Here is a 24,704-nt window from a genome sequence, read left to right as displayed (position 1 = left end):
CTTGAACATTAGAATTTAATAATAGGGTCTTTTTTTACAAATATCAAATATAAACTTGAATATTAGAATTTAATAAAATGGTCCTTTTTTACAAATATCAAATATAAACTTGAATATTAGAATTTAATAAAATGGTTCTTTTTAACAAATATCAAATATAAACTTGAATATTAGAATTTAATAAAATGGTCCTTTTTTACAAATATCAAATATAAACTTGAACATTAGAATTTAATAAAAGGGTTTTTTTTTACAAATATCAAATATAAACTTGTACATTAGAATTTTATAAAAGGGTCTTTTTTTACAAATATCAAATATAAACTTGAACATTAGAATTTAATAAAAGGGTCTTTTTTTACAAATATCAAATATAAACTTGAATATTAGAATTTAATAAAATGGTCCTTTTTAACAAATATCAAATATAAACTTGAATATTAGAATTTAATAAAAGGGTCTTTTTTTTACAAATATCAAATATAAACTTGAATATTAAAATTTAATAAAATGGTCCTTTTTTTTTACAAATATCAAATATAAAGTTGAACATTAGAATTTAATAAAATGGTTCTTTTAAACAAATATCAAATATAAACTTGAACATTAGAATTTAATAAAAGGGCCCTTTTTAAGAAATGTCAAATATAAACTTGAATATTAGAATTTAATAAAATGGTCCTTTTTTACAAATATCAAATATAAACTTGAAAATTAGAATTTAATAAAATGGTCATTTCTAACAAATATCAAATATAAACTTGAACATTAGAATTTAATAAAATGGTCATTTCTAACAAATATCAAATATAAACTTGAATGTTAGAATTTAATAAAATGGTCCTTTTTTACAAATATCAAATATAAACTTGAACATTAGAATTTAATAAAATGGTCATTTCTAACAAATATAAAATATAAACTTGAATATTAGAATTTAATAAAATGGTTCTTTTTAACAAATATCAAATATAAACTTGAACATTAGAATTTAATAAAATGGTTCTTTTTAACAAATATCAAATATAAACTTGAACATTAGAATTTAATAAAATGGTTCTTTTTAACAAATATCAAATATAAACTTGAACATTAGAATTTAATAAAAGGGTCTTTTTTTTACAAATATCAAATATAAACTTGAATATTAGAATTTAATAAAATGGTCCTTTTTTTTACAAATATCAAATATAAAGTTGAACATTAGAATTTAATAAAATGGTTCTTTTTAACAAATATCAAATATAAACTTGAACATTAGAATTTAATAAAAGGGTCCTTTTTAAGAAATGTCAAATATAAACTTGAATATTAGAATTTAATAAAATGGTCCTTTTTTACAAATATCAAATATAAACTTGAACATTAGAATTTAATAAAATGGTCATTTCTAACAAATATCAAATATAAACTTGAATGTTAGAATTTAATAAAATGGTCCTTTTTACAAATATCAAATATAAACTTGAACATTAGAATTTAATAAAATGGTCATTTCTAACAAATATAAAATATAAACTTGAATGTTAGAATTTAATAAAATGGCCCTGTTTTACAAATATCAAATATAAACTTGAACATTAAAATTGAACAAAATTGTCCTTTTTACAAATATCATATATAAACTTGAATATTTGAATTTAATAGAATTGTTCCTTTTAACACATACCAAATATAAACTTGATAATTAGAATTTAATAGAATGATCTTTTTAAACAAATATCAAACTTTATTATTAGAAATTTTTGTCTTTAACAATAGGACCATCCAAACGGTCATTGATGTATGTTGATACATCAAAACAACATAGCATTGATGTGGGAGTGCCTCAGGGCTCGATTCTTTGACCACTGTTATTCCTGATATTCATAAACGACCTCCCTGTTAATATAGTTTCTTAGATTAGTATATTTGCTTGTGATACAACGCTCTATAACATGCCATAGGGAAAAACGGATGTACATAAATCTAAGATAATGAGAGAATCCTTAGAAAATGAACTCTAGACCACAGTAGAATGGGCTCACAAATAAATGGTAACATTTAATTCTAGTAAGACTAAGCTACTCTCCTTTAACAATTACAAAGAATCTCTCCAACAACCACTTTCCATGACAAATAACACCTTACCTGAAAATTATTCATTCAAACTCCTTGGCCTAGCATTCATGAGCAATATGAACTTGGACACATATTTTATCCATTTATATAGCCAATAAACAAAATTCTGTATGGAAAATAACGTTCTTACTTTGCTTGTGATACAACGCTCTATAACATGCCATAGGGAAAAACGGATGTACATAAATCTAAGATAATGAGAGAATCCTTAGAAAATGACCTCTAGTTCATGTATGGAAAATACCGTTCTTATTTTTAAAATTCCAACTTATATTGTAATAAACTTAAAAAAGAAAAACACGATTCTCCATTTTTTAAAAATTTCAATGTAGTTTTTATGTAATTTTCAGCAATTTTATTTTATTTAATATCAACTTCTTTATCTGATCACAAAAATACATATAATCTTTAAATAATACATTCGATTACTTGCTCATATGTTTGTTTATCTTCAGTTTAGAAGTTATTTACTCTTAACTTAAAATAAAATGATTTTTAGTTTGTTACCTGAAGATTTCTATTAAATTATTGAGAAATCATAATTTTTTGTGTTAAAAAATATTAAAAAATTTATACATACTAATATTTTAACAATGAGAAATCATATTTTTGTGTTAAAATATATTTAAAATTTATAATTTTATTAATACATTTGTAACAATAGGAAATCATATTTTTTGTGTTAAAAATATTTTAAAATTTATAATTTTACAAATACAGTTTTAACAATGAGAAATAATGTTTTGGTGTTAAAAATATTAAAAAAATTATAATTTTATGAATACATTTTCAACAATAAGAAAGAATGTTTTGGTGTTAAAAAATATTTTAAAATTTATAATTTTACGGACACATTTTTAACAATGAGAAATAATGTTTTGGTATTAAATTTTTTTTTAAATTTATAATTTTATGAATACATTTTTAACAAGGGGAAATAATGTTTTGGTGTTAAAAATATTTAAAAATTTAAAATTTTACGAATACATTTTCAACAATGAGAAATAATGTTTTGGTATTAAAAAATATTTAAAAATTTATAATTTTACAAATGCATTTTTAACAATGAGAAATCATATTTTTTTGTGTTAAAATATATTTAAAATTTATAATTTTCTTAATACATTTGTAACAATAGGAAATCATAATTTTTGGGTGTTAAAATATTTTTTTAAATTTATAATTTTCTTACTACATTTTTACCAATGAAAATCAATGTTTTTGTGTTAATATCTTTTAAACTTTACGATTTTATGAATACATTTTTCAAAATTGAAAATAACTTTTGGTGTTAAAAATATATTTTAAAATTTATAATTTTAGGAACACAAAAATTTATATTTGTATTTATTTTATAAATTTATAATTTTAGAAATACAAAAATATATATTTATTTGTATTTATTTTTATAAATTTATAATTTTAGAAATACAAAAATATATATTTATTTGTATTTATTTTTATAAATTTATAATTTTAGGAATACAAAAATTTATATTTGTATTTATTTTATAAATTTATAATTTTAGGAATACAAAAATTTATATTTGTATTTTTATAAATTTATAATTTTAGGAATACAAAAATTTATATTGTATTTATTTTTATAAATTTATAACTTTCGGAATACAAAAATTTATATTTATTTGTATTTATTTTATAAATTTATAATTTTAGGAATACAAAAATTTATATTTGTATTTACTTTTATGAATTTATAATTTTAGGAACACAAAAATTTATATTTGTATTTTTTTTTATAAATTTATAATTTTCGGAATACAAAAATTTATATTTATCCGTATTTATTTTTTATAAATTTATAATTTTAGGAATACAAAAATTTATATTTCTTTGTATTTATTTTATAAATTTATAATTTTAGGAATACAAAAATTTAGATTTGTATTTATTTTTATAAATTTATAATTTTAGGAATACAAAAAATCATATTTGTATTTATTTTTATAAATTTTTTATTTTCGGAATACAAAAATTTATATTTGAATTTATTTTTAAAAATTTATAATTTTCTGAATACAAAAATTTATAATTTTCGGAATACAAAAATTTATATTTGTATTTATTTTTATAAATTTATAATTTTAGGAATACAAAAATTTATATTTGTATTTATTTTTATAAATGTATAATTTTCGGAATATAAAAATTTATTATTTTCAGAATACGAAAATTTATATTTTTATAAATTTATAATTTTTGGAATACAAAAATTAATTTTCGGAATACAAAAATTTATAATTTTCGGAATACAAAAATTTATAATTTTTGGAATACAAAAATTAATTTTCGGAATACAAAAATTAATGTTCGGAATACAAAAAAATTATATTTATTTTTATAAATTTATAATTTTCGGAGTACAAAAATTTATAATTTTCGGAATACAAAAATTTATAATTTTCGGAATACAAAAATTTATAATTTTCAGAATACAAAAATTTATAATTTTCGGAATACAAAAATTTATATTTATTTTTATAAATTTATAATTTTCGGAATACAAAAATTTATAATTTTCGGAATACAAAAATTTATAATTTTCAGAATACAAAAATTTATAATTTTCGGAATACAAAAATTTATAATTTTCGGAATACAAAAATTTATAATTTTCGGAATACAAAAATTTATAATGTTCGGAATATAAAAATTTGTATTTATTTTTATAAATTTATAATTTTCGGAATACAAAAATTAATTTACGGAATACAAAAATAATCTTAGGAATACAAATATGAGAAATCATAATTTTTCAGCGCTAAAAAAATATATTTCAAACTTTATTTTATTTAATACATGTTTAACAATGAGAAATCATTATTTTTTGGTGTTAAAATATATTTCAAACTTTATTTAATACATGTTTAACAATGAGAAATCATTATTTTTTGGTGTTAAAATATATTTCAAACTTTATTTAATACATGTTTAACAATGAGAAATCATTATTTTTTGGTGTTAAAATATATTTCAAACTTTATTTAATACATGTTTAACAATGAGAAATCATTATTTTTTGGTGTTAAAATATATTTCAAACTTTATTTAATACATGTTTAACAATGAGAAATCATTATTTTTTGGTGTTAAAATATATTTCAAACTTTTTTAATACATGTTTAACAATGAGACATCATCATTTTTTGATGTTAAAATATATTTAAAACTTTATAATTTTTAATACATTTTTAACAATAAGATATCATAAATTGTGATTGTTAAAAATATATTTAAGATTTTATAATTTTATTTATACATGTTTACCCATGAGAAATCTTTTTTTTGGTGTTAAAATATGTTTAAAACTATATTTTTAATAATACATTTTTAAGAATCAGAAATGATTTTTTTATGTTTCAAATATATTTTAAAATTAAAATTTTATTATTATATTTCTTTAACAATGATAAATCATAATTTTTTGGTGTTAAAAATATATTTATAAATTTATAATTTTATTAATACATTTTTGACAATGAGAAATCATATTATTTTTGTGTAAAAGCATATTAAAAATTCATAATTTTATAAATTTATTTTAATAAGAAATTATACTTTTTTGTGTTACAATTTTTTTAAACACTTTATAATTGTATTATTACAATTTTAACAAGGAGAAATCATAATTCTTTCATTTTCAAATAGTTTTAATTGATTATTTTTTATTAATAGATATTTGACAATGAGAAATCATAATATTTTGGTATTAGAAATAAATAAAAAACTTTATAATTTAATTAATACACTTTTAACAATGAGAAATCATAATTTTTTAGTGTAAAAGATAATTTTATTAATACATTTTTAACAATAGGAAATAATATTTTGGTGTTAAAAATATAATTGAAAGTTTATAATTTTATGAATACATTTTTAACAATGAGAAATCATAATTTTTCGGTGTTAAAATATATTTAAAAATGTATAATTTATGAATACATTTTTAACAATGAGAAATCATAATTTTTCGGTGTTAAAATATATTTAAAAATGTTTAATTTATGAATACATTTTTAACAATGAGAAATCATAATTTTTCGGTGTTAAAATATATTTAAAAATGTATAATTTATGAATACATTTTTAACAATGAGAAATCATAATTTTTCGGTGTTAAAATATATTTAAAAACTTATAATTTATGAATACATTTTTAACAATGAGAAATCATAATTTTTCGGTGTTAAAATATATTTAAAAATGTATAATTTATGAATACATTTTTAACAATAAGAAATCATAATTTTTCGGTGTTAAAATATATTTAAAAACTTATAATTTATGAATACATTTTTAACAATGAGAAATCATAATTTTTCGGTGTTAAAATATATTTAAAAACTTATAATTTATGAATACATTTTTAACAATGAGAAATCATAATTTTTCGGTGTTAAAATATATTTAAAAACTTATAATTTATGAATAAATTTTTAACAATGAGAAATCATAATTTTTCGGTGTTAAAATATATTTAAAAACTTATAATTTATGAATACATTTTTAACAATGAGAAATCATAATTTTTCGGTGTTAAAATATATTTAAAAATGTATAATTTATGAATACATTTTTAACAATGAGAAATCATAATTTTTCGGTGTTAAAATATATTTAAAAATGTATAATTTATGAATACATTTTTAACAATGAGAAATCATAATTTTTCGGTGTTAAAATATATTTAAAAACTTATAATTTATGAATACATTTTTAACAATGAGAAATCATAATTTTTCGGTGTTAAAATATATTTAAAAACTTATAATTTATGAATAAATTTTTAACAATGAGAAATCATAATTTTTCGGTGTTAAAATATATTTAAAAACTTATAATTTATGAATACATTTTTAACAATGAGAAATCATAATTTTTCGGTGTTAAAATATATTTAAAAATGTATAATTTATGAATACATTTTTAACAATGAGAAATCATAATTTTTCAGTGTTAAAATATATTTAAAAATGTATAATTTATGAATACATTTTTAACAATGAGAAATCATAATTTTTCGGTGTTAAAATATATTTAAAAACTTATAATTTATGAATACATTTTTAACAATGAGAAATCATAATTTTTCGGTGTTAAAATATATCTAAAAACTTATAATTTATGAATAAATTTTTAACAATGAGAAATCATAATTTTTCGGTGTTAAAATATATTTAAAAACTTATAATTTATGAATACATTTTTAACAATGAGAAATCATAATTTTTCGGTGTTAAAATATATTTAAAAATGTATAATTTATGAATACATTTTTAACAATGAGAAATCATAATTTTTCGGTGTTAAAATATATTTAAAAATGTATAATTTATGAATACATTTTTAACAATGAGAAATCATAATTTTTCGGTGTTAAAATATATTTAAAAATGTTTAATTTATGAATACATTTTTAACAATGAGAAATCATAATTTTTCGGTGTTAAAATATATTTAAAAATGTATTATTTATGAATACATTTTTAACAATGAGAAATCATAATTTTTCGGTGTTAAAATATATTTAAAAATGTATTATTTATGAATACATTTTTAACAATGAGAAATCATAATTTTTCGGTGTTAAAATATATTTAAAAATGTATTATTTATGAATACATTTTTAACAATGAGAAATCATAATTTTTCAGTGTTAAAATATATTTAAAAATGTATTATTTATGAATACATTTTTAACAATGAGAAATCATAATTTTTCAGTGTTAAAATATATTTAAAAATTTATAATTTATGAATACATTCTTAACAATGAGAAATCATAATTTTTCGGTGTTAAAATATATTTAAAAATGTATTATTTATGAATACATTTTTAACAATGAGAAATCATAATTTTTCGGTGTTAAAATATATTTAAAAACTTATAATTTATGAATAAATTTTTAACAATGTGAAATCCATATGCTTTACGTTTTCTTATTGTGTTTAACTAAACTATTTTGATCTGTTTTATAGGCCAAGTTTTCAGGTATAGTTCCGTGACCTTTACAGAAAAAAGACTGCTAAATATTCAAATAATTTCTTGATTGACAAGAATACATAAAAATGTAAGTATAACCCCCATCTAATACTTTCCATTATCTGCTCAGTTTTTATTTTGAAGACATTAATTAGTTTTATCTTCAAGTAGCAAGACCCTTTAACCAGCGTTGCCCGGTGGTAGCATGCATTCATTAGTTTTAGAAGAAATTTAATCTTAATTTCACATTATTTGATTTTTAATTTAATTAGTTTTCCATTCCGATTGATAGTTACCTTCTTGTAAAAAGATTTGTGATATAATTTTTTGAAGTTAAAATATATTCTAAAATCATAATGCAAATAATATATTTTAATGTAGTTTCTTATATCTTGTATTAAATTTAAATGGTTTAATTTAATTATATTACAAACTTATACTAGTAAATCTGAACTGCATATACATATAGTCAAAATGCCAAGCATATCGTCGTAACTTTTAAAGAAAATAGACTTATTTATGTCCAAATAGTTTTTGAATGACTAGTAATTATTTTTATTTGTAAAAATTTTTAGTAGCCCATATTTTAATGATTATGTAAATTGTGGGTATATTTTATTATTATTTTTGGATTTGTATATTTTTAGGTCAATTAATTTAAATGCTAAAACCTTTATGAATGTTCTCATCATTTGCGACATCAATTATGTAAGATTTCTGTTTTAATCTTTAAAAAATATTAATTATGTGTTTATTTTACTTTTTGATTTGTAGATTTTTGTAACATCAATTAATTTAAACACCACAACCTTTATGAATGTTCTCATCAGTTGTAACATCGTATAATTTATATTATTATAAAATGTAAGATTTTTTAGTGTAAAAAAATAAAAAATTAAAAAAATTTTCTGAATACATTTTTAACAATGAGAAATTAGAATGCGTTATTTTATCTTAATTTCAAATTATTTTATTTTTAATTATTACTTTTATATTCCGATTTATAGTTACATTCTTGTAAAAGACTTGTGATATAATTTTTTGCATTTAAAATATACTATAAAGTTATAATGCGAAGAATATCAAGTGAAAAGTAATCGCACACTTTTAAAAAACATTTATTTTGAATATATTTTAAAGAGAATTTAGAAAACTTCAAATGTTACGAAATAAAAAAATCATTTTTTTATTTACTTTGTTGGTGTTGCAAATACTCTTTGCTTTTGTTTGCTGCATGCGAGGTAGCATTATCCTGCATTAAATAATGGTTCTTCTGAACGTCAACCTTTGTTTTTCTAGCCATGGTTCAAAGTGCTCCTTCAGAAAAACTATGTAAGCATTTGACGTAATTTTTACACCTTCTGGGACTCTCCATGGGCCAACTAAAGTACCTCCGATAATCCCAGCCCAAATAATTATCCCACCACCACCTTGTTGGCGCGTTAAACGCTAATGACAATGTCGTCCATCTAGGCCCCATCCTTTGCTCCAGCCATCTGGGCCAACAAGAGTGACACGCACTTTATAAATGAACAAAACTTTGGAAAAATCCGTTTTTATGTCATGCTCTGCCAATTTCAATCGGTTTTGTATGTGACATTGCTTTAATGGAGGCTTTGTCAGAGGCTTAATAAATAATAATAATAAAATCTAAATGCAGATTCCATGAACAAAACTTCTTTCCCAGAACTGCCCGCTTGTGGAACACTGTTCTGCTGGCCTGTTTCCCAGTTGAATACAACATGATAGCCAATGTAAACAAGTTCTTGATTAATCGTCCCGGTAAATAATCAAATTCTACCCAATCTACGCCATTAGCGATTACTACACTACCACCTTACATTCATTAACCTTTATCCTCGAGTGGCCTTTGGGCCTTGATAAGTAGTGACTCAAGTTTTTAAAAAAAAGATGGAGCGATACCTAAATGTTTATGTAAAAACAAATAAAAAGTATGTATATATATATATATATAATTATGAATAAATCTTTTTAAAAAAAAGCAAAACTTATCACGAGAAGAAAAGCTCAACACTATTAAGAGGAGCAAACAATGATATCAAATGAAAGATGAGGAATAAAAGTTATAACTTTATTATATCATCAGAACAATAAGGAAAAGTTAAGAGAAATTTAAGAAAAACCCTTTTTAGGCCATGGCATTTCGAAGCTAAGTGCTTCTCCTCAGAAGAAGAGAAATGCTCAAATTATACAAAATGCAAACATAGAAATAAAAAAAAAACTGGCTTAATGACATTTAGAAATGAAATGAGGATTAAGGATAAAATGGTAAACAGTAATTACAACATATAAAGGTTAAATCGGAAGGGTAGGATATATGTATTCCGATATTTCGCTGAAGATAGCCTCATCAAAGTTCTAAGTCCAGTCTATATTTTTTTCTTCATTTTGTTGTTATGGGGGAGGTAATTCTGTGGAGAAAAAAAAATTTAAATCTATGTGCTGTCCAGTTATTTAACGTGTGTGTCCCGCTAGTTTCTGGGCAGGAATATGAAGTGAAAAGTAGTTACACACTTTTATTTTTAATGTTGTTATATCTTGTATTAAATTAAAATGATTTAATTTATTAATATTACAAACTTATACTAGTAAATCTCAACTGTATATAGTCAAAATGCTCAAGCATATCTTCGTAACTTTGAAAGAAAATAGACTGCTTAATGTTCAAATAGTAAGGTAATTATTTTTATTTGTAAAAATGATTAGGGCTCCATATTTTTAATGATTATGTAAATTGTGTGTTCATTTTTTTGTATATTTTTAGGTCAATTAATTTGAACACCACAACCTTTTATGAATGTTTTCATCAGTTGCAACATCACTAATATAAGATTTATGTTTTAGTGTTAAAAATAAAAAATAAATAAAGGCACAGTCATCGGCAAAGAGAAGGTCTCTGATGATGGTTTCGTGACTGCCTGATGTTAAACAATTTCCCGTCACATCTGTACTTGATGACAATGCCAGAGTGACTGTCTTTGAAAGCGTCCTGGAGCATGGCAGAGAAAACCATGCTGAAGAGCGCTGGGGCTAAGACACAGCCCTGCTTGACCCCGTTGGTCAAAGGGAAGGGCTCTGAGGGGTCGCCGTCATCCAAGACATGAGCGGTCATGCCCTCATGGAACTGCCTGACAATGGCGATGAACCTGTCTGGACAACCAAATTTTTCCATGATCCGCCAGAGGCCATTTCGGCAAACAGTGTCGAAGGCCTTGGTCAGGTCGACGAACGTGGTGTAGAGGCCCCGGTGCTGCTCGACACATTAATACATGAAATTAGAATGCTTCACGTCTTTTTATTGTATTTAACCAAAATTATTTGATTTAATATTTTTTGCAGATTTATTCCAAAAAATCTGAACTGCCTTTATCTTTTGTCAAAATTAAGAATAGCTTTTTATCTTTAAAGAAAATACACTGCTTAAGGTTGTTCAAATATTTTTGGAAATAACTGGTGATTAATTTCTATTTGTAAAAATGTTCAATTTTCATTATTTCTTTACTGATTATTTTAATTGTGTGTATTTTATTTTTTTAAATTGTAAGGTCAATTAATTTGAACACCACAAACTTTATTAATCCTTGTCTCAGAAGTTAATACTGCCCATAATATTTTTGAAAATTTAAAGATCAAACCATGAAAGTTTTAAAAAGATAAAGTAAAAAAAAAAGTTATATTTCTGAATTTTTGAAATAGGGATTTTGATACTTTATATTAATTTTTATTTTTAAATTCTTATTTTGAGTAGTTTCAAACATTTGGAGGATGTTAGCTTTTCTTTAGAGTTATCTTGAACTTGGGAATCTTCCTTTTTAACTTTGAAATCTGTACTGAATTTCATTAGATCTCCATAGTTCATTCTATAAAAAGAAAATCAGAGAAGTCATCATTGTCAATGTGGCCTTATTGAGATAGTTTTAACTTCTACAGGAAGACAGTCAGTGTACTATAATGCCGCATCGATAAAATCTGTTTTTTTCTATAATATAACCTTGTTAAATAGTCAATGTTTATTCCATAATCATGAAATGTCTAGTGTTTTTCATGAAACGAAAATTGGAATAACTATCCTTATTGTATTTTCGGTTTTGTATTACTGTACACATAGATTCGAAAAAGTTGTCAAAAAACAAATATATAACAAATAAATGTTATCAAAGGCAAGATAAGTTACTTTTCTACCTAACTGGATATATTTTTCGTGTTTTTATTAAATGTAACATGTTTATTCAGCTCTAAAACCATACAGTGTTTACCGATGTATTGGAACATTCACGATGGCATCTTATTCTCTCTTTAACACGGTAAGTGTGGGAAAAGATGTTATAAATAAAAACCCGGATAAAATACTGTTAAAACTCGCTCAATATATGTTACCGTGACATAGGTTGACATATATTCGGCGGGTTTTTGATAGTATTTTGTATAGTTTTTTATTTATAACACCTTTTTCCATACTTACGGTGTTAAAGAGGGTGTGAGACGCCATCTTGAATTTTCGAATACATCGGTAGACACTGTATGTTTTTCGAGCTGAATAAATATGTTACATTGAATAAAAACACAAAAAATATATCCAGTTTGGTAGAAAAGTAACTTATCTTGCCTTTGATAACATTTATTTGTTATATATTTGTTTTTTGACAACTTTTTCGAATCTATGTGTACAGTAATACAAACCCAATGTTTCACCACCACAAACAGAAAGAAGGACGGCCTTTTTCTTTCCTGGATCTTGTATTCCGTTAGCCTCAAAATAATACTCCAATCTTTCTGAGTATGTGTCCCAATCACCTCCACTCAGCGAGAATTTGTTGATTTTACCATAAGATGTCATGTTTTTAAAATGCGTGTGTGCAGGTAGAAATATGTCGCTATTTAATTTCTATATAAAAAATATATCCAGTTTGGTAGAAAAGTAACGTATCTTGTCTTTGATAACATTTATTTGTTATATATTTGTTTTTTGACAACTTTTTCGAATCTATGTGTACAGTAAAACAAACCCCTTACCTCTTTCTACTTATTATTATTACATTGATAGGTGGAAGCACAGAATACTTACAAAACACCCTCCCTCCCCATGTTAAGAACGGCTTTCAAAATAACAGTATTTTCTTCTTCACCATGATATTTAAAAAATGTGAATGTGTTTTAAACTTGATATTTTTTTAATTACTGATATTTCATTATTCTACGGTTTCTTTTTGAAAAGGAATTTTTATTTAGCAACAAATAATGCAAGTAATGGAAATGTATGGGCCAGTGCACATGGTAATAAACTGATCATGTGACAATACACAACCTTTCATATTGCGCCTTATTTTCTAACGACAGTTATTGATTCATCTATTCAACAGTTGCTTCTCTTGTCATTTGTCAAAGACTGCAACTTTCAGCTAAATTTAATGTAACTGTTTAAATAACCTATACCTCATTTGATTAGCCTTTTATTTCTCTATAATTTTACTTGTTCATATTTGACTTTTAATTGAAGTATTCTAGTGTTCACATAAAGTAAAAAAAAATATAACTTCAAATCGCAAAGGCAAAAAGAAATATTGCAGCAATAAGTGAGCTTAAAACCTGCTTAAAATCAGCTTAAAATATGCACTTTTAAGGCAACAAAGCATCTCTAATCGAAATAGTTTTGTTCCACATGCATCCACTTTCTCTTAGTGATCGTCAGCAGCTCATTAATCTCCACTTTTCTAGTTTATCTAATCGAGAAATCAACCGTAGATTGAAATGTGATGTTTTTATAGAAGAAAAACATCCTATATCTATTATAGATAGCATAGCCATTATACGTGACACAAACGACTCTATGCCAATAGACTTTATCTCTTACAAATTATTACAGCGAGCATTGTATAAACTTTCAGTATTAAATTCATACGTTCAGAATTAAAAAAAAAACGACTCATTAGTATGGCGAATAATTTATTTTCTATGGCAATTACACGAAAACTGATTTTCATAGAAAATTTAATTTTTTCAGCTAAAGTAATAATATTAAATGATAATTCACATGCATATGTGTAATTAAAAAAATAATCAAGTCATAAAAACACAAATATCATAACTTATGTTTTCTGTATTATTTTATTAAAGTATGCAAAAATATTTCTCATTAATAATGACGGTTTACCATATATTATTTTTATATGGAATAAACTGTTACATAAATTTGAGACATCTGAATTGTTTCTTAAAAACATTCTTATTATAGTTTGATTTAAGTGTTATAATTATTTAGCAGAGTTTTATATATAAATTAATGAAATATTTCATGACATATATGTAAATATATAAAATAATAAAATTACAATTATTTAGCAGAGCTTTATATATAAACTTATGAAATATATTATGACATATATGTAAATATATAAAATAAAAAAATGATAATTATTTAGCGAAGTTTGATATATGAACTAATGAAATATTTCATGACATATATGTAAATATATAAAATAATTAAATAATATTCAGCAGAATTTAATATATAAACTAATGAAATATTTCATGACATATATGTAAATATATAAAATAAATAATATTTAGCAGAATTTAATATATAAATTAATGAAATATTTCATGACATATGTAAATATATAAAATAATTAAATTATAATTATTTAGCAGAATTTAATATATAAACTAATGAAATATTTCATGACATATATGTAAATATATAAAATAAATAATATTTAGCAGAATTTAATATATAAATTAATGAAATATTTCATGACATATGTAAATATATAAAATAATTAAATTATAATTATTTAGCAGAATTTAATATATAAACTAATGAAATATTTCATGACATATATGAAAATATATGAAATAATTAAATTATAATTATTTAGCAGAATTTAATATATAAACTAATGAAATATTTCATGACATATATGTAAATATATAAAATAAATAATATTTAGCAGAATTTAATATATAAATTAATGAAATATTTCAGGACATATGTAAATATATAAAATAATTAAATTATAATTATTTAGCAGAGTTTAATATATAAATTAATGAAATATTTCAAGTCATATGTAAATATATAAAATAATTAAATAATTATTTAGCAGAGTTTAATATATGAATTAATGAAATATTTCATGACACATGTAAGCATATAAAATAATTAAAAAATAATTATTTAGCAGAATTTAATATATAAATTAATGAAATATTAAATGACACATGTAAGTATATAAAATAATTAAATAATAATTATTTAGCAGAATTTAATAAATAAATTAATGAAATATTTCATGACATATGTAAGTTTATGACATAATGTAAATACATAAAATAATTAAATAATAATTATTTAGCAGAATTTAATATATACACTAATGAAATATATTATGACATATGTAAATATATAAAATAATTAAATAATAATTATTTAGCAGAGTTTGATGTATACACTAATGAAATATATTATGACACATGTAAGTATATAAAATAATAAAATAATAATTATTTAGCAGAATTTAATAAATAAATTAATGAAATATTTCATGACATATGTAAGTTTATGACATAATTTAAATACATAAAATAATTAAATAATAATTATTTAGCAGAATTTAATATATACACTAATGAAATATATTATGAATATGTAAATATATAAAATAATTAAATAATAATTATTTAGCAGAGTTTGATGTATACACTAATGAAATATATTATGACACATGTAAGTATATAAAATAATTAAATAATAATTATGTAGCAGAGTTTGATATACACACTAATGAAATATATTGTGACATATGTAAATATATAAAATAATTAAATAATAATTATTTAGCAGAGTTTGATGTATACACTAATGAAATATATTATGACACATGTAAGTATATAAAATAATTAAATAATAATTATTTAGCAGAATTTAATAAATAAATTAATGAAATATTTCATGACATATGTAAGTATATAAAATAATTAAGTAATGATTATGTAGCAGAGTTTAATATATACACTAATGAAATATATTATGACATATGTAAATATATAAAATAATTAAATAATAATTATTTAGCAGAGTTTAATATATACACTAATGAAATATATTATGACACATGTAAGCATATAAAATAATTTAATTATAATTATTTAGCAGGATTTAATATATAAATTAATGAAATATTTCATGACATATGTAAGTATATAAAATAATTAAATAATAATTATGTAGCAGAATTTAATTTATACAATTATGAAATATATTATGACACATGTAAGCATATAAAATAATTAAAAAATAATTATTTAGCAGAATTTAATATATAAATTAATGAAATATTTCATGACACATATAAGTATATAAAATAATTAAATAATAATTATGTAGCAGAGTTTAATATATAAATTAATGAAATATTTCATGACATATGTAAATATATAAAATAATTAAATTATAATTATTTAGCAGAGTTTAATATATAAACTAATGAAATATTTCATGTCATATGTAAATATATAAAATAATTAAATAATAATTGTGTAGCAGAGTTTAATATATAAATTAATGAAATATTTCATGACATATGTAAGCATATAAAATAATTAAAAAATAATTATTTAGCAGAATTTAATATATAAATTAATGAAATATTTAATGACACATCTAAGTATATCAAATAATTAAATAATAATTATTTAGCAGAATTTAATATATAAATTAATGAAATATTGCATGACATATGTAAGTATATAAAATAATTAAATAATAATTGTGTAGCAGAGTTTAATATATACACTAATGAAATATATTATGACACATGTAAGCATATAAAATAATTAAAAAATAATTATGTAGCAGAGTTTAATATATACACTAATGAAATATATTATTACATGTAAATATACAAAATAATTAAATAATAATTATGTAGCAGAGTTTTGATATATACACTAATGAAATATATTATGACACATGTAAGCATATAAAATAATTAAATAATAATTATTTAGCAGAATTTAATTAATAAATTAATGAAATATTTCATTACATATGTAAGTATATAAAATAATTAAATAATAATTATGTAGCAGAGTTTAATATATACACTAATGAAATATATTATTACATATGTAAATATATAAAATAATTAAATATTAACTATTTAGCAGAATTTAATATATGAATTAATGAAATATTTCATGACATATGTAAGTATATAAAATAATTAAATAATAATTTTTTAGCAGAGTTTAATATATACACTAATGAAATATATTATGACATATGTAAGCATATAAAATAATAAAATGATAATTATTTAACAGAATTTAATAAATAAATTAATTAAATATTTCATGACATGTAAATATATAAAATAATTAAATAATAATTATGTAGCAGAGTTTAATATATACACTAATGAAATATATTATTACATATGTAAATATATAAAATAATTAAATGATAATTATTTAGCAGAATTTAATATATGAATATTTCATGACATATGTAAATATATAAAATAATTAAATAATAATTATGTAGCAGAGTTTAATATATACACTACTGAAATATATTATGACATATATTAAAAAGTTGGAAAAATCATGGGAAAGGAATTGCTAGATGTATTCCATTTATATTAGATATTTTAATTTTATCCTGTGAAAAATATGAATGATATTTATTTATATATTTTTCAGTTTCTTAGAATTTCTAAACATTTTATATTAAAACATTTGAAATGTTGAACCGCATTGGAAAAATTGCTGCATTTATTTCATGCATGGAGAAACATTAGTCAAAATTTTTTAAAATATCATAAATATTATATTTTTGCTTCACACAACTATTGCTTGAACTATAAAATCTTTTAAATAAAAATGACAACTAATTTGTTAAATTTTGAAAATCACTAAGGAAAGTTTTGTGGATTAGTTTAATGATTGTGCATTTATCTCACAATGCAGACGTATATATCTTATTTATCCATTTAAAATTAACCGTGTATATATTTAAACATTTTATTATTTTGCAAAGTACATGTAGTAAATTATATTATCTATCCATTTAAAATTAACCGTGTATATACTTAAACATCTTATTTTACAAATTAGATCTGTGAAATATTTATCCATTTAAAAATTAACCATGTATACACTTAAAGATCTTATTATTTTGCAAAGTAGATGTATGAAATTATATTATTTATCCATTTAAAAATTAACCGTGTATACATTTAAACATTTTATTATTTTGCAAAGTAGATGTATGAAATTATATTATCTATCCATTTAAAAATTAATCGTGTATACATTTAAACATTTTATTATTTTGCAAAGTAGATGTATGAAATTATATTATCTATCCATTTAAAAATTAATCATGTATACATTTAAACATTTTATTATTTTGCAAAGTACATGTATGAAATTATATTATGTATACAGTTAAAAATTAACCGTGCATAGACTTAAGCATCTTATTATTTTGCAATTAGATGTTTGAAATTATATTATTTATCTATTTAAAAATTAACTATATATACATTTAAACATTTAAGTATTTTGCAAAGAAGATGTATGAAATTATATTATTTATCCATTTAAAAATTAACCGTGCATAGACTTAAGCATCTTATTATTTGGAAATTAGATGTTTGAAATTATATTATTTATCTATTTAAAAATTAACCATATATACATTTAGACATTTAAGTATTTTGCAAAGAAGATGTATGAAATTATATTATTTATCCATTTAAAAATTAACCGTGCATACACTTGAACATCTTACTATTTTGCAAAGTAGATGTATGAAATTATATTATGTATCCATTTAAAATTAACTGTTTATACATTTAAACATTTTAGTGTTTTGCAAAGTAGATATATGAAATGATATAATTTAATAAAATTTGTCTTTATTTTATTTTGCAGATTATCCAGTTATCAATACAATGGAAATTACACAAAATTAAAAGCTGGAAAACTGGAGAAATCTTATTCTTCTGAACTACTAGAGTTTGTCTTTTATAACATAGAATTATATGAAAATATATGGAAAACATCCTTTCAACTGATTATGTATTTCTTCTATTATGAGGATTATTAAAGATTGAACTGATTAAAATAACTATCGCAAGTGCATATCACTAATGCACATTGACAATTTCATAAATCGATGAGTATTAGAATAATCAAAACTTATACAAGGCTTTAATAATGTGCTGCAAAAATTGTTGATTTGTTAGAATAATCCATATATATTTCCATTGCAATGGATCTTTACATGTGAAGTTCATAGACCTAATCATCTGTGCATACAATTCTTATTTATAAATTATCTGTTATATTTAAAAAAAAACATATTTTCGTTGAAACATGATAAAACATAAATACTAAACGACCTAAATTTGAAATCCACAAGACTTAAGCAGGATGCTTTCTAATTCATTATGTTTATTCTTGAATAAAAAAATAAGAAAAATTTAAAGAAACTAATTCAACTAAAAGTCGTAAATATTACAATTTGGAAAATGAACATGAAATCAGATACTAGCGAAAAACCTAATTCTTGTGATGCATGTGGCTCTTCTTTTACAAATGAACACAATCTGTCCATACATATGCGAACACATTACAGAGAGAAACCATATAATTGTGAGGTGTGTGACTCTGCTTTTACAAGTAAACAATATTTGGTCAGTCATATGCGGACACATACTGGAGAAAAACCTTACACCTGTGAAGTATGTGGTTCTTCTTTTACAAAGAAACCAAGCTTGGTCATTCATATGCGAACACATACTGGTGAAAAACCATATGATTGTGAAGTATGTGGCTCTGCCTTTACACAGAAACAAAACATGTTGCGACATATGCGAACACATACTGGAGAGAAACCATATTCTTGTAAAGTATGTGGTTCTTCTTTTATAAGTAAACAATATTTAGCCAGTCATATGCGAACACATACTGGGGAAAAACCGTATTCTTGCGAAGTATGTAGTTCTTCTTTTAAAAGTAAAGAAAACTTGGTCATTCATATGCGAATACATACTGGAGAGAAACCACATTCTTGTGAAATATGTGCCTCTGCTTTTACACAGAAAATACACATGTTGCGTCATATGCGAACACATACTGGAGAGAAACCCTATTCTTGTGAAGTATGTGGCATTTCTTTCAGAAAAAAAGAATATTTGCCTGTCCATATGCGAACACATACTGGAGAGAAACCATATTCTTGTGAGGTATGTGACTCTTCTTTTGCAAGTAAACCATATTTGGCCAGCCATATGCGAACGCATACTGGAGAAAAACCATATTCTTGTGAAGTATGTGGTTCTTCTTTTAAAAGTAAACACAACTTGATAGTTCATATGCGAACACATACTGGAGAGAAACCACATTCTTGTGAAGTATGTAGCTCTTCTTTTACAAGTAAAAATGGATTGGCTAGTCATATGCAGACACACACTAAAGAAAAGCCCTACTCCTGTGAAGTATGTGGTCTTTCTCTTACAAAGAAACAGAGCTTGACCATTCATATGCGAACACATACTGGTGAGAAACCATATGCTTGTGACATATGTGGCTCTGCTTTTACACAGAAACAAGGCATGTTGCGACACATTCGAACACATACTGGAGAGAAACCATATTCTTGTGAAGTATGTGGCCTTTCATTTACAAAAAAAGAATATTTGCCCATCCATATGCGAACACATACTGGAGAGAAACCATATTCTTGTGAAATATGTGACTCTTCTTTTACAAATAAACAGGTTATGTTGCAACATATGCGAACACATACTGGGGAGAAACCATATTCTTGTGAAGTCTGTGGCTCTTCTTTCAAAAAGAAAGATACCATGTTGCAGCATATGCGAACACATACTGGAGTGAGACCGTATTCTTGTGAGGAATGTGGCTCGTCTTTTGCACGGAGACATCCTATGTTGCGACATATGCGAACACATACTGGAGAGAAACCATATTCTTGTGAAGTCTGTGGCAATTCTTTTACAAGGAAACAAAGCTTGTATATTCATATGCGAACACATACTGGAGAGAAACCATATTCTTGTAAAGTATGTGGTACTTCTTTTACACAGAAACAACATCTATTGCAACATATGCAAACGCATACTGGAGAAAAACCATATTTTTGTGAAGTATGCGGCTCTTCTTTTAAACACAAAAAGACTATGTTGCAACATAGGCAAACACATACTAAAATGACAACATATTCTTTTGAATTATGTAACTCTTTCACAAATGAAAAAGATTTGGCTATTCATATGCGAACACATGCTGGTGCACCTTCTCCAAGTAATAGCACGAAGCTGGATACTCCACCAGACTAGATGAATTCTTGTCTTGGAATCCAGTAAGACCAAGAGACCAACATGAAAGATATACTACAACGTATGAAAATGGTTAATTGGGGAATCCAGTAAGACTAAGAGACCAAAGGATATACTACAACATTTGAAAATGGTAAATTTGTGAGAAAATTGTCTTCAATATCTTTACTAAATGTTTGAGAGATAATGAACTTAAATGGAACATTCAAGTAACTATGTATCTCATATAGATTTCAAGTGTTAGCCCCAGGTTTTGGACCCCCAGATGTTTCAGAAAAATAAAACAAAAAGAGAGAAACGATTTTATTTTTTTAAACAATATTTGATCATTGATATGCGTTGAATGCCTACTAGACACTGTCCTCGAGTGTCTAAGGTCTCTCTGTACAGGGGTTTGTCAGAACAATCTGGCATGAGGATACTTTTTCCATAGAAGTAAACCCTGACCAAATATTCAAAATCACATAGTATTTGCAGCCCAAATAAGATCTCCTCAGTACGGCTAACCCACATTTGCTTTTCCGAGTAATAGCACGAAGCTGAATACTCCACCACACTATATAAATTCTTGTCCTGGAATCCAGTAAGACCAAGAGACCAACTTTAAAGATATACTACAACGTATAAAAATGGTTAATTGTGGAGAGGAAAATTATGTTCTCAATTTCTTTACTAACTCAGTGTTTGAGAGATAAAGAACTTTAATGGAACATTCGAATATCTATGTATCTCATATAGAGTTCAAGTGTTAGCCTCAGATTGGGTGCCCCTTGATTTCTGAGAACTTCAGCTGAAGTAAAATAAAAGAAAAAATAAAGAAAAAAACATTCTTACAAATATGTAGCTCTTTTTCAAGAAACGAACTTGTGTTACGACATGAGGGTGTATACGTAAATGAAATCATATTTTTGTTAGTAATTCGATATGATACATGTGAATCTAATATTCTAATGCTACAAAGCAATCATATTATTTTAGTAACTTTGTGTGCAATACAGTCGAACATGTATTTTGCAGTGTGTCCCTGCCTTACACATATGTGAATATATTATTATTTTTATTATTATTATTATTATTATTATTATTATTATATTTTTATTATTATCATTATCATCATTATTATTTTTTTCATTATTATTATTATTATTATTTTGTTATTAAAAATAAAAAATTACTTTTTTAGTTATTACTATTATCATTATTATTATTATTATTATTATTATTAGTAGTAGTAGTAGTATTAATAGTGGTGGTATGTTTTTATTATTACTGTAGCTGTAATTGTAGGTGTTGTTTTTGCTGTCATTGCTATTGTTGTTACTGTTATTATTATTACTACCATTATTAGTGTTACTATTATCGTTGTAGATTTTATTTCTATTGTTGTTGGTAGTAATGGTAATAGTGGTGGCGATGAAGGAGAAAGGTCGGGAGGGGATCTTTGACCTTTGGTGGGGAACCCTCCTATGGATGATGTCTCTATAAAACTATCGGTGGTGCTGTAACCTAAAATTCATTAATCCGATTTATGGGAGAATTTCAAATCAAAATATTGAGAATAACGACGTGAATGAGGCTGAAACATCTTGCAATGGTCTAATGTCTATTCGGTGTCCAACTGGTCAACAGGGTGGGTCCTGTCGTCATCATACAACTGTTCGAAATTCTGAGGATGTGGCTGGACCTAGGGGAAGTGAGAATTGCCAGAGAGGGTCCCAAGACACGAAAGGAGTTGGAATAGGAAATGTCAAAAAAAACCATGGACGGATGAGGAAAGAAAAGTACTGTGGGAATGCTTTGTAAGAAGTGGAAGTATCAAATCTAGTGGATATATCTGAAAAGTGAAGGAAGAATGGGTATCGAAAGGAGGAGGAGCTAGACGTGTCGCGAGTTTGGTATCCCAGTTAAAACAAATTAAAAATAACAACCTACTTTCTGTGATTGCAAGAGAAGAGATTGTAGCTCTGATGAAAGAACTGAGAGAGTGGAAGTGCAGAAGGGAACTGTAAGCGATGATGGGACGTGGACAACTGAGGAGGAATGGAATCCTATGGTAAGGGGAAGTGATGAGGAGTTTGAAGGATCTAAGGTAGATAAGATCATTGATTCTGAGACAATGGAAACAGTGAAACGAGCAGGTGTATGGAGAAGTGGTGATGAAATTCGAACTTTGACTTCTGTAGAAAAAGAAGTACTTCAGAAGAGACGATATCATAGAGATTCCAAGTATGAAGAGTAGTGATAGGCGGAAGGTGAAAAGCGAGGTAAAAATAGCTCAAGGAGTAATTCACAACATCATAAGAAAGAACATATCAATTATGGAACTTAACTGGCTTCTGTATGCAGCGTCATACGTTATTGCAAATCGTCTTGGCTTAATACAAGAAAAAAAGAGAAATGGAGAATAGAAGGCCACACTGGTAGAGGCAGCTTGAAGAAAGTATTAAATGGTGGCAGAAAGACATTGGTAGAATCAAAGAAATAAGAAAAGGAGTTAAACTAGGACAGAAAGCTAAGGACGAGCTTGAAAGGGGGTATAGATTGCTGGAAAAGGGAACCATGAGCGTTCTAACAATGTTGAAAGAGAAGATCCGTACTGGTGGTATGAAAATTCGGAACTTTGTTGAAAAAAGTGTTGCTTTGGCAGAACAACCTTTTCCGAAACAATCTCAGTTGTATAAAGAATTAAATGGTAGTAAACAAGTGAGAAATAACAGCATGGAGTGAGTTGAAGGGCGATATAATAAGAAGGCTAGCTGGTTTGGAGAGGTCAGAGAAAGGTTATCAGAAATGCAGCAGATGAAGAACGTCGAGATAACCATCGATGGCGTTAAGGCTGGCATACAAAGGATGACAAACTGGAAGGCACCTGGTCCAGATGGAATGATGGGCTTCTGGTTTAAACAGTTTCCATGCCTTTATCCACCTGTAGCTGCTGCCCTGCAAAGGGTTGTAGAGTCGGGAGATGTCCCTGATTGGCTTATGAAGGAAAGAACAACACTGATTAGGGAAAATCCTGCAAATGGAACAGATGCCAATAATTATAGACCAATTACATGTCTGCCACTGATGTGGAAACTGTTGACTGGAATATTTGCGGAGAAAATTTATGAACATCTTGAGAGTAATGGTGTTTTTCCTGACGAACAGAAACGCTCGAGATGTACCAAAAGAGCAACTACTAATTGATA

General features: G+C 24.0%; 1 protein-coding gene across 1 annotated transcript in view; it reads left to right on the top strand.

The window, feature by feature from the left end:
• LOC145239955 (uncharacterized) overlaps positions 1-22,687 on the top strand; it is a 46,448-nt gene extending 23,761 nt beyond the window's left edge. The window contains exons 2-3 of the mRNA XM_080103541.1: positions 8,122-8,213; positions 19,082-22,687. Coding sequence (XP_079959667.1) covers positions 19,681-21,513 — 1,833 coding nt within the window. The 5' untranslated portion in view covers positions 8,122-8,213; positions 19,082-19,680 and the 3' untranslated portion in view covers positions 21,514-22,687. The remainder of the gene's footprint in view (positions 1-8,121; positions 8,214-19,081) is intronic.
• Positions 22,688-24,704: the final 2,017 nt, after the last annotated feature.

This window comes from Euprymna scolopes, chromosome 19 (assembly GCF_053919585.1).
Source record: "Euprymna scolopes isolate OS-2025 chromosome 19, ASM5391958v1, whole genome shotgun sequence".
NCBI classification, from domain to species: Eukaryota; Metazoa; Mollusca; class Cephalopoda; order Sepiida; family Sepiolidae; genus Euprymna; species Euprymna scolopes.
The sequence above is the reverse complement of the archived record's forward strand: the minus strand, read 5'-3'. Positions and strand labels throughout refer to the sequence as shown.